This window comes from Sipha flava, unplaced genomic scaffold (assembly GCF_003268045.1).
Source record: "Sipha flava isolate LNK unplaced genomic scaffold, YSA_version1 375_pilon_pilon, whole genome shotgun sequence".
Taxonomy (NCBI): domain Eukaryota; kingdom Metazoa; phylum Arthropoda; class Insecta; order Hemiptera; family Aphididae; genus Sipha; species Sipha flava.
In genome coordinates, this window is record NW_020273083.1 from 92,818 (window position 1) to 106,325 (window position 13,508).

The 13,508-nt window shown below is 29.8% G+C and overlaps 1 protein-coding gene across 1 annotated transcript; it reads left to right on the forward strand.

Annotated features, from left to right (window-relative positions):
• Nucleotides 1-6,615: 6,615 nt before the first annotated feature.
• LOC112688082 (receptor expression-enhancing protein 5-like) lies at nucleotides 6,616-7,251 on the forward strand. Its single transcript, XM_025561096.1, has one exon. It carries the CDS (start codon nucleotides 6,616-6,618, stop codon nucleotides 7,249-7,251), a length of 636 nt encoding a protein of 211 aa, XP_025416881.1.
• The last annotated feature ends 6,257 nt before the right edge of the window (nucleotides 7,252-13,508 follow it).

Here is a 13,508-nt window from a genome sequence, read left to right on the forward strand (position 1 = left end):
AGGAATACTAATTTATTGGAAAACTAACAATTCTTTTTTAACAACAATTTTGCACTTCTGTTCAGCTGCGGGACTACGATAATTTAAATAAAGCATTTGATCAAGTTTAAGCCTAATTTATTTTATATATTAATGTAAATGTTCGTAGCGAACTATTCGATAAATGTTAATGGCTAAAGTACTTTTATCGTGGTTTGTTTTAATTATATTACCAACATTGGAAAAGTCTATAAAATATTTATAGGGTCTACAATCCTCATAATCACCTCAAAATGTTGACAACATTGTAAACATTAAGTACCTACAGAGTCGAAATAATTTCGACTGTACTATTGAATAATATAATCTAATAATACAATATTTATGCTACTAACCATTCGGATCGCCTAAACTTAATATTCTTAACTTGACTATTCGAGCAAAAAATTCAAACATTCCATCTTTATTGCTGTTTTCAGGTTGTTGTGTTTCGTTTTTAAAATTTTTGATTGGAGAATTTGTTGTTTTAATTTTTGACATTATAATGATTTATTTAAAAATTTGTATTGACTTAAAAATTTAGAATAACAATTTAATTAAAAATCGGACTGTGAATTAAAGATATAATTCAACTAAAAACTACTGTTGTCAAGGGAATTTTTCGTATACTGCAAACAAAAACGGGTATCCGACTTACATTTTTATAAATATCCTATCAACCTTTTCTAGTTTGATGGATACCGTTTATATTATAAGGTACACCTATCGTAGAGTAATTGAGTCCACTGCCACTAGTGAATAAAAAACAATTAATCTATTTCCTTTCATATTTTATGGTATTGACAACATTATCGTATACTCAGATTTTTTGACGATTTTTGTAAACATATTTTTCGTTTCGTTCAATAGCTACAATGAAAACATTTTTACATTATTTCCCGCTACTATGTACTGAACGTTAACGTCTGACAAAATGCAAATTTATCAACGACTGAACGATCAGCTCACAAAAAATCTACATTAAAAGAAAACATTTTAACCAAATTCGAGTATTTAGTACACAATTAATATAATTTAATTAACCTATTAAACAAACTAAAACACGGTCGGTAGCTACGAGAACGCGGAGTACGTTGTTTCGCAAACTATAAGCGATACCGGACTCGCACGCGTGCCTAGAGCTATCAAATGGACAGCTGATTTCCATTTTTGACGGAATACATAACTTGAGTTGCGCCGCCGCCTATACCAAACTTCGTTACATAGACAGTTAGATTGCTTGAGCCCTAGTATCGGCTCATCAATAAAATTTATTTAGAAACCAATTTATTGCATAAATTTATTATTTCATTCCGATTAAAATTACTGATTTCGATTAAAATTAAAAAACTTGTTTGTAATTATTACACTCGATGCGCATGAGGCTTATCAAGGCATGTTTATTACGATTGTATTAATCATAATAGTATAGGCAGACCCAGAGTTTTACATTTGAGTGTGCCCTATCATTTTTTCAAAATATAAAGGGGAGGCTATAAAAAAAAACATATGTGTAGACCGTGTTATGATTTATATTCTAAAAATAAAGGTTTCGTTAATGATGTAAAATAATTATTGGAAAAAAATACACGTAATTATTATTTCAGACTTATTCTGAACACTTGCAGTATTACTAACAAAAAACTAAAATTTAATTAATGTGTATTCACTTAATATGTAATATATAATATATTATATTCTCAATTGTAATTATTCAATTTTTTTATTCACATTATTCACATTAGGGTGTGCCAAGGCTCACCCGGCACATCTCGTAGAGCCACCTATGCATAAATAGTAAACTCGTAGTAGTTAATCGATGTTGTGCCGCGTGTATTTACTACTCGTCATATTATACTCGCCGGCACAACTGCGTTAAGTAGTGTTTTTGGATTTTAGGACCCAGTTCAGAATTTTACGAGGGAGAGGAGCACATATATTTATTTTATTTGCTTTATTTTTATATCATATTATAAACTTTTAGTTCTTTGGTACAGTCTTGATTTTCGTCAATAATAACAATAAATAACCATTTTCAAATATTATTATGATATTATTTAAAAATAAAGTGGTATTCGTGATACACAGTATACGGGGATCGATGCAACCGCACTACTCGCTTCACTATAGATCCGACGTTAATAGAAATGCGAATTGGCGAATTGAAGCGGTGAATTGGCGAGGAGGGGAAGAAATAATATTTTACAACATATTTGCACAGTTACACATAATTGGACATAAATACTTTTATGTTCAAACAACGTCTTTGTTGTCGTTCGGTGTTCATTATTAAAACTACACTGTCTGACTTTTAAGATAGCGGCTTGCGTCTTATCAATAAAAATAAAAATTGACTTATTAGTATTATGGTTTTTTTTTTTTTTTTTTGGCATAGATTATTAAAAAAAAAAAAAATGTATAGAATACAATAAATAATCAAAAATAAAATAATTATTATTTAGAGCAAATTATAAGAATTATAATATGTATTTAAAAAATGTTGGCTCTTGATATCATTGTATTTATCCATGTGGTTAGTGAACATATTCCTGTCGATCTTGTCTTCTTCTTGATCTATTCTTGTTGATATTCCTGTTATATACATAATTATATACTAATCGATCTCAGTGCATAATTTCGTTTTTCATTGTTATTTACTATTATATGTTATTAACCCTAATCAATGATTACTATTCTAATTTTTATATATTTTTTCAATGCGCGAATATAAGAAATGTATAAAAAGAAATTAATATTTCAACTTTTTTCTAAAAATAATGAGAAAAAGTCACGATTGAATTGAACTCATGTCGCAATAAACCTATTAATCACACTTGTTTTATATGATCTATAATATTCAGTCATTAGCCATGTGGAGCTTGATAATGAGTTGACACAGTTTACTTACAATTTTATAGGACTACTCTAGTTCATGTTCAAATACTTCGTCGTGTAAGTAAGGTGTTTTTTCTTTACTCAGATTCATGTTACTATTATACAATTATATTAATATTAATACGTCGATTAATACAATATAATAATAACAAAATAAAATATTTATTAAAAAAACAATCAGTTAAAAATAGTTTAATTAATAAAAATAAAAATGTTAATTATGTTCATATTCTGTCACTTAAATAAATTAGATTATTTGACATAAGATTATTTGTAAATGTTAACACTTCGTCTGAATATTTTCTACTTGGTAGGAAATCTATACAAATTTAAATAATCACCATAATAAATTTAGTAAATTAATTAATAATTGATTTCCTCCAATGTATATGATTAATTCCTACCAATAAACTACGTGTTAAAAGAAAGAAAGATTATAGACCGGTATTGAAAAGAGAAAGAATAAAGAAGAATGGAAGATAATTTTTAATTTGGCAAGATGATTAAACCTTAAGATGAGTTTAAAAAAATGTTTTTTTTTTTTTTTTGGAATTTTATTAACATAATATCTAGATTCTAAAACCTAGAATCTAGATAATAAATAAAAACCACGAAATAGAAAAAAAAAGATGACACCGCTTGTACACATTCTGATTGAAAATTTTTTCAGTAGTTTGGTAGTACAAATGCCTCGTGCAGGTAGTACTATCATTCGCCCGAAGGCTGGTTTTTTATTGTTTTTAATGTAAAATATTAAAAATGACTAAACATTTTTTTTTTTTCATAATATTACTTAAAAAATAAAAATAGTAGCCAAGTTTGAATTATTTTTAAGTCATTATTTTATTAAAATAGGTGTAATTTAAAATAGTTTCAATTAAGAAGTTTTACTATACCATATTTTAACAACTATATATTGTACGGTTATATCATCAGTTTAGACTTTAGCTAATTTTTTTTTGTTTCTTATTTTTCTCTCGAGTGGCGTTCACTCGTATCAATTAACAAATGAACATATAAATAACATACGATAGATTACATTTTATTTAAATAAATAAATTTGTATGATGTGGCTATATGATATATAATATTACATGCCATGTAATATTATTAAAATTCTTACATAATAATTGGTATATGGTTCCAAAACATTGGTTTATTTTTTTTAATAATCTATACAATATAACATCAAATATATTATGTTGAAATGGAGATTATTGACATTTGAACAGCAATTAAATATTGGGTTAGGCGCTTTTGTTTAGTATAAATTCAAGGCGTAAACGTGTCTATCTCGAACAGGATACCTATTTTTAATAATGTATTATTATAATATAATAGTGGAATAATCACAATTCGGCCGCCGCCAGCGCGCGGTTCTATAAATAATTTGTTGACATTTGACATCGTTCTAGTGGCCATATGAATAAGTAAAAAAAAAAAATCGTTCTAATAAGTATATATTTTTCGTGTATTTTATTGTGTTCATTAAAAAAAAAAAAAAAAAAAAAAAACAATGGGTCATGGGAATATCGCGCGGTGAAAATTTTTCTGACGAATACTAAATACACGAATCAAAGACACAAAATTAGTTATAGATATTTTCATGTATATTCGCGGTAACATCAACAAATAATGCACGACGTACTGATATTAGTGTGGGTCCGCTTTTTATCACTTAGAATTACTATTATTATTAATTTATTATATTGATAATATGTGACTTACACGTATTATTACAAAAAACCTCCACTATGGAAATCCTCATAAGTGATGACTGTGTGCTATTGGTCGTAAAATCAAGCGAGCAACGGCTTATTTAAAAAAAAAACTTCACGAACATTTATACCACTGCAGTGTGAAGGCTCCCTTACTGGTCTTAACAATACGTAGGTACAATATTATTTCACTTTCACCGTTATAGTCTCCACCCATGGTCAACTACCAACTACCGTAACCAAAATTTCGTATGGTTTTCATCACGATGTGGAGAAAATCAGGTGACACTACTCCCGTATTATCTTTCAATGGTACGATATCGACGCAAAAGATCACGGAAGTTTGGTAGTTTAGAATTAGTATGACAACATTTGCACGAAGGTCGACTTTTATTCGAGTCGTAATGGAGATTTAAATTTAAATTTTATTTAAGTATATTAAACAAAACTGTTGTGTTCAGATGTAATTTATTAAAATATACTTTTTTGCTATAATAGATTATGATTATTAGGATTAAATGTATTTCAAGAATTATTTATGGGATTAATAAATAATAATAATATGCGTAGTCTTTCCTCGTCGGATTGATAATTTTTTCGGTATAATTAAGCGTATATTGTGAATCATAATGAAGACCACTCGGATTTTTTAATAAAGTTAATGACGAGTTTTCTTTTTTTTTAAAATAATCAAAATACATTACATAATTTATACAATACATTCTGTTATTTACAAGATATTCTATCTCTAATTGCTTGTATTGAGATAGAGAGTAATACAATTTGATAAAATATAAGACAAATATATGTGATTAATGTAATAATAGAATAAAGAAAAATTTAAACATTGAAATTATTTGAAAATTTGAGTGGACAGTTTTAGATATAGAATTTTAGTTTAAAATTACAATTTCATTTACTCTAAAAGTAATAACATGTAATAAATATTAATGTATTAAAAGTGTTAAAAATGTATTAAATTATACTAATTGGGAAAACAGCCAGTGGTATATTGTATATAACTTTTTTAGGATTAAGTTTGGCACAGTAAACGTTTTTTTATATGTATATGAGTTGAAATAGATCGGCACTAGATAAATTATAAAAGATTGCAAAGGTTTTGCGTGTGTATTTTACTAGAATATTATAAATTCTGCATTCTCTTTTACCATCATAAAATTTCATATTTACACCATTGAAGACACTATAAAAAATATACATAATTGCTACTTTTTTATTTTATTTTATTTATTACACATTTACTTATTTAGTTTGTCTGCGAACTATATATTTCAAAATTATTGTTGTGTTGATTTTTTTTTTAATATCGTCTCTTTTTTTTGTGTAGTTAACGTTCGTTGTTTAATTTTACCTACCTACCACCAATTTAAATTCACCTATGAAAAGTTTCGTGGGTTTTTCATGCAAATCGTCTTGGACTACAAGCTTTATACTTTAATCTGTGACTAATCGCTTTCATATTTAAAAATTGTGACCCAAATGAGAGCGGTTATGATCCAGGTGTTTATCATAAGCCTCACCAAGTTTGTTTCGCTTAAATAGGATTTATTGCGACCATGTGACTCGTGTACAATTTATTAGTTGAACAGTTCTATTATAATTCAACGAGCTCAGAACCGGATTCGAGAAATGTCAATGAAAATCTACGGCGAATCAACGAAATCCGCTCGAGGTGCGGATCGCGCAGAAATATTAACCGGAAAAAGCGTTTGACCGTCTGCGATTTTTCCGTCGCCCGAATTCATTCAATTCGCCACCAATTACGTTTCCGTTGTCGAGGCAACCGCGGTCGCTCGGCACAATAAACGCGTGCAGCACGTGATATTTGATGCGATACAGTTGACGGTGACTACGGAACGGAAGCGGTTGCAACGAACGCGAACATAAATACACCCGTGATCGCGCAGGGTTTGGCGAGTGCGTGAGTGACGATATTCTCAGGAAAAAAATAAAACGCCCGACCATGGATCTGAAACACGTGCACGTAGTGCGAGTGGTCCACGACGCGTTGCACGACGATAGCAGTCCGGTTACCGCGCTGTTCGAGTGGGCCGAGAATCGAAGCGGCGTGCAGCGCATGAAGCTGTTCGTGGGCCTGATGATCGTGATCGCGGTGTACCTGACCAGGCCGGACAGGGGAACAGTGATGCTGGGCAACGTCATCGGGTTCGTGTACCCCGCGTACATGACCATCGCGATGCTGCTCCAGCCGCCGGAAAGCCGGGCGCCGCGGCCTGCGTCCGTCGCCGGCTACCAGCAGCAGCAGAAGCTTCAGCAGCAGCAGCACCAGCAACGGCACCAGCGCACGGCCCGGTGGTTCGTGTACTGGATGGTGTTCGCGGCCGCATTGATCGTACACCAGATGATCGGCGGCCTGCTGGCCCTGGTCCCGTTCTACGGACTGATCCGAGTCGCGTTTTTCGTGTGGTGTTTCGCACCGGTCCCGACCAACGGTGCTGATTTCGTCTACGCGCTGGTCGTGCGCCGCCACCTGGCCGATCACTTCGCGGCCGCCGGTGGCATGGACGATGCGGACGGCGCGGAGGCCGACAGCCGCCCCACAGTGGGAGGAATACATGTTCTAGCTGGCCAAAATTAATATGATCAAAAAATCAATTAATTTATCAAATTAATTTTGATAAATATATAGTACACACATTATAAATTATATTACAACAGAATTTATTACTTTACACTTATAAATATATCAGGAAAAACTAAATATTAGGTATCAAATAATAACGAAATAAGAATGAATACAATATAATAATTTTACATAATAATGTACATTAATATATTTTACTATATTTACATTATAGTTTTATATAGTTAATACATTAGTTTATATATATATATATATATTTACAGTAAATTAGTGAATTTTATTTATTTATTTATTTACTTATGTTTAGAAATTAAAAAAAAAAAAAAGATGTTTTTAAATTATATTTTTTTATTAACAAATATTAAAATCAATTGGAATCACTTTCACTACCGCTGGATTCGGATTCATCACATGATTTTTCAATGTTCAATAAGTATATAACTTCTGGAGGTAATTTAGTTGGAGTTTTTTTAGGTTCGGTTTTTAATGAGGTTATTTTAGGATCAGATGTTACTAAAAGAAAATTGAAAAGATCTGTATTGGTATTTAAACGTGAATTATGTCTTGAATGATGTTTTCTACATCGAATGTAGTCCCCAACACGGACTGCCGTCCACCGAACGGCTTTTAGACAGAAGCCCAAGCAGTCCCAACCGCGCCACCCGTTAACCGCTTCGGGCCTGGGGCGTTTTATTGTTCCACCGTCCGTCCCGAGGCGATCTACACCCGTCGCCAGACGATTATGAAAATAAAATGATCACGATCATAATGATAAAATTCCGGGTTTAAGTGACAATAATCTTTACGATGTAGAACCGACAATATATTACTATTGTGTTGGTATAATATTAATTTTAATAATGCAAATCTTCTTGCGATTAAACCGGTTTTAATGTCAGTATTATACCTTTAACAATTGTACTATTATTAACGATATAATTTATACTATGAATTTAACAATATAACAATTTTTAATAGTGCAATACTAACTTTAAAGTTAATATGAATTAAAAAATGTAAATTGTGCTGACTAATTCATTGTTCAAGATGCATAATTTTGCTTTCGCTAAAATTATATGAAAGAAGTACTATATAAATTATTTTAATGAGTATTAAGAAAAAGTACCATGTATTGTCGTTTTCAAGAATTAAATCTCCTTTAATAATTGAAAAAAAAAAATGTACAAATGCCATCGTCTCTCTTGCTGACTTTTTTTTTCGAAATTTATTCAAATGATTTTCTGTAATTTTGGTAGATTATTACCAATTAAAGTAATTAAAGTTTATTTAACGCTTATTTAAATTAGATAATGAAAACAATTATACGGTTTAAATGTAATATTTAATAATATGATACAAATCATAGCGACATATACCCTCAAAGATATCATGCATCACATCTATGAAATAATTTTTAGTAAAATGAAAACTACCTATAAAGTTCAAAACTGAACTATGCTCCCAAATTCGTATCTCCTTTTTATTTTTAAGGAAAAATAATAAAAGAAATTGTTTCTCGTCAGAACTTCATATGTTATAAATATACAGTGACACTAAGAACAAATAAAATATAGATTATAACATAAAAATAATAGTAAGTGGATAACGGAATGTAGGAACTGTATATTAGGATAAACTTGACTTAATAAAAATTAAATTCTCTCTAGACGGCTTTGTACAATATCGCATTCTGAGTGTCGACATCATGTCCTCCATGACAGACCGCGTTCTATGTGCTCGAGGCTTAACAATGGAAACGTGCGGTTGACGGGTGTTTACACTATCATTTATCAATGTAAACGTGACATTGTATATTATATTATAGCCGTTGTATATTGCAAACAGTAAATTTAATATTGATGTGTTTAGCAATATTCTATACTACTTTATTATCTTTTATACAAAGCACTAGTATTAGAGTATATTAGTGTATAGATAAAACGTTTATGTATGCTCAAAAAATTTAAGTCGAATGGATAACATATTATAAGTAATTACCCTGTTCATATCATGATTATTATATTACCACCCACCACCTAAAAAAATAACCTGTACCTCATATTCGACGCCATTGATGATGATAATAATAATAATAATATAATTTAAGAATTTTTTTCGTATACCTATTATTTATTTATGTACTAGTCACGCATGACGCATATCTTAATATGAATTATATTCATTTGTGTCTTATGACTATCATTTTACTTTTTTCATTCATAAAAGTTAGGTTTAACCATGGGTGACCGCAGGAAATTTATCAGGGAGGGGGGCATAATTAAATCGAATACCAAAAAGTATATTAAAAAAAATGTAATCTTAGCAAACAATAAAATATGTTAGAATAATTTGTCAGTACAATTATTGTACACACTTTAATCGTTATCAAAGAAAAACCGAAGTCTCCGCAGTTGTTCGATTGCAAACCTTGTTATTAACCGTTCGATTAATTTTTTCCAAGGAGGGGGAAATGCCCCGTCTTACCATCCCCTCCTCTAGGCGTCCATGTGTTTAACATTTTTAATTAGTTCTACTCTCATTCGTTATTGATTTGTAATCATCACCGGAAATTATTTGTATTATTTTTACGTAGCAAATTAAAATTATCTTGTTATTTGGTTTTAAATTGGAAAATGATAATTAATATATTTTTATAACGGCTAGAACTACGTTTTTATGTTAGTTTCATTATATTTTTTACAATGACAGTTAGGACAGTTAGTTACTGGGTGATGTGTCGAGTACGTGTCACACGTGAAACTGACCGGCCGCAAAATTGTCCGCATCTCGGGGGCGGAATCCACCATGTATGGGAATAACAAACTGTTTTCTCTTCCAAAACGCGATTTCGGATGGTCGGCATTGAGCCGCATTTTACCTACCTGCTTCATATAAAATATTTGTTTACATTTTACTACTACACGAAGACTGAGTCACACAATAAATCTATATATTTAAAATGCACTCGGATATTGAATCATAAAAGTGTAGCACAAAAATATGCGATTAATACAAATATATAACATTTATTGACTGATTATTATTTTTTCCTAACAAATATAAATATAATTCGTCAAATAATATATATTTTTTTAATTATAATACAATTCCATATAGATTTTACAAATTTAATATTAAGCAATATACATACAATATGTGAAATGTGAAATAATTTTTTTCCTATCGTTAAAAATATAATACATTTTTTTTAAATAAATATTTACTTTTAATATAATTATTAAATTTAATTTACAAATTTAAATCGATTTTCCCCCTTCTTCAAATTTTTAATATAAACTTTTGATTGGAGTAGCTATACAATATTTAAAAAATTATGAATATTGGGATATGACATAAAGAAATTATTTTTGAAATGAGAATGAAATGACTCCGCCGGCCATTGTAGTTCCAGTTATAATTTCAAAACGTAACGCCCATATTTGCTGACGGATGATGTCCGAGGTTTCAATCGTCATTAATACGTGACAACCTTGCCTAAAGTCTCGATTTGGCTTGATGTCAGGCATCCCATCTATCTAGATCACAGAGTTTTTCATGTACTTATCGTTTCATTTTCCGACATTAGAAAATACACACACAAACGCGCGCGCGCGAACACCTACACATAATATTTTTTTCAAAATAGATTATTTAAATTTATTGAAAATAATACTTAAAATTAATCTTAGACACGTATTTTCACTTTAGTCTATTTATCTTATTGGTACCTTACCTTTCTCTATTAATTTGTTTTTATGTGAATAGGTATAAGACGACTCTTATATATACAGTGCTCGAAGTGGGGGGGATACGGAGGGATGGTATTCCTCTACTTTTTTGTATTTACAGTTTTCATCCCTCTACTAGTTTTGTATAGAATAACGCATTCCTTCTAAGACTTTTATTTTAAAATGATATACTTATTATCATTTTTTTATTTATATATAAGAAATTTTTTTTTTTCGGTGAAAATAATTGTTTTTGACATTCAGGCCCGGGCGTCCGGCTTATCGTGTTGTTCTGTTTAAGCCGTTTCACAATTCGTATTATACCCGTATTAAGATAATATACCTTATGTGAACTATAAAAAAAAAAATTAATATATTATAGGTACACAAGGTGTAAAGAATGTTATGATGACATCAAGAAATCTGAATTGTAAGGCATCCCTCCACATATCTTGAACTATTTCGACCACTGTATATATATTTATACATTTACTTTGATTAAGTCCACGATAAATTATTAATTTTATTATTTCTACATGTATTTTTATTTACTTTAATATTTTTAATATCCTAAGCAAAGTAGTGGATTTTTATTATGATTACATTATTAAATAAATTATTACTTTTTTAGGAATTTTTCATTATTTCACAGTATTATATATTTTTATTAAAAACTTAGACTTTATAATAATTATTCTCACTGGTAAGCTTCTTGTCCATATTTTGTTTTTCTTATTACTTTTAATATAATTATTTTACTATAATACATTCATCATATTCCTAATCGTTTTTTAAAAGAATTGATAAATCTGTACTGTTATGAGGTAGGTCATGACCTAACATCCGCCAGTAGAAATAATATTAGTCCATCGATGGAACATAAAATAAGATGTCTTCGCTACAAAATGCATGCAACTATAACCTTTGTTCTCTGCGTAGTTTTATTTTAAATTATTATTTTTCCAAATTAGCTAACTACAATTTATCATACCGTGTATCATTAACTGTACTTTGTATCGATATCTGTTCGATTTTAATAATTTTGTATCAAAATTAATGACTCTCGTTCGCCCATCAGTAATTATTACTCTCTTTTTTTTTTTTTTTTTTTTAATACAATATGAAGTAATAAAATCAATGCAGTCTAACCTTTGCTTGACCTACATCAAATAATAATTTTACCATAACATCCATCAGCTTATAACACTATGGTACCTACAGAGAGTACTAATTCATTGTGCCTTGTAATCGAGTGTCGATCAGTTTATTTTTTCTCGGTTCTAATATAAAAAACGAATTTTAAAATAATTAATGACTTCCTTAACTTTGTAAGTGTTTGGTTTTTATTTTTATTAACATTTTACACTATTATACGGAATATTTGTGGTAATATTCTTTCAATCAGAGACATTAACGAATTATAACGTAATCTTGCTGAATTTTTGTAAAGTCAAACCATAAATATGTCCAAATAGTGTTTCTGTTGAATTTAATATTTTCAGAACAGTAATAAAAATTTTATAATCACTCGTCGTCCAATGAAATATTAAAAAAAGAATTTGTCAAAAGTGAAAAAGATCGAGATATTTTTTATGTTCATGACTATCTATACAGATACGTTAAAAACAATAATTTGTGATCCATTGAATGCAATTTTGTGCGGTCGTGCGCATTCAAATAAAATTTATAACTCGAAACAAAAAAAAAAAAAGTGAACTTTGTATATAGTAAGCTGTTTTGTGTTCCATATTTTCACAGGTAATTATTATTTTTAATTAATTCAATTAAAATGTAATTGTTTTTCACCGGCAGTGTCGCAAACTGGAGGTATCAAGAGTAACAGCTGCTACCTCTGATTTATTTTGGTGGTTAACCCCTTAGTGGCGTAATTGAGAATGTTTCATATGGGGGGGGGGGGGAAATCAAAATTAATTTGTATGATAAACTTATAGTATATTTTCAACTCAAATAAAAATATTTCTATACATATTTAATTTTTAAATAGTTATTATTTACAAGCAGTGGTAGTTTTACGGGAGAGGGGGGATTAAGGATGTCTGGACCTCCCCCAGGTCACACGTTTAGGTTGTGATGTATTATAACTTATATGTGAATAAACGCTTATACGCTTATATACAAATCTGGTGATTTTAACCGTATGTCCGTATGCTTGAATGTTTATTACAGCTATTGCCTATTTAAGTATTTATATTATTTTCTTTGAAATCACGGTGTTTTATAATAAGTATTTATAAGATAGTGTAAAAATCCCCCCCCCTCCAGAAAAATTAAAAAAACCGCCACTGATTACAAATAGCTATTTTTTTTAAAGGAAGACGCAGTCTCAACGTCTCTCCTGACGAGCCACCCATGCTAATAAATGTAAAAAAATACATGCATATTTCGTAAGATTTTAAAACATTTAATTCTGGGCCTAATAATGTTTAGTATTTTGAATAATTTAAAGTTGTAATATTTACATCAGGTCCAGGCTTATTTTTAAAAAATTCAATAGAATATCTT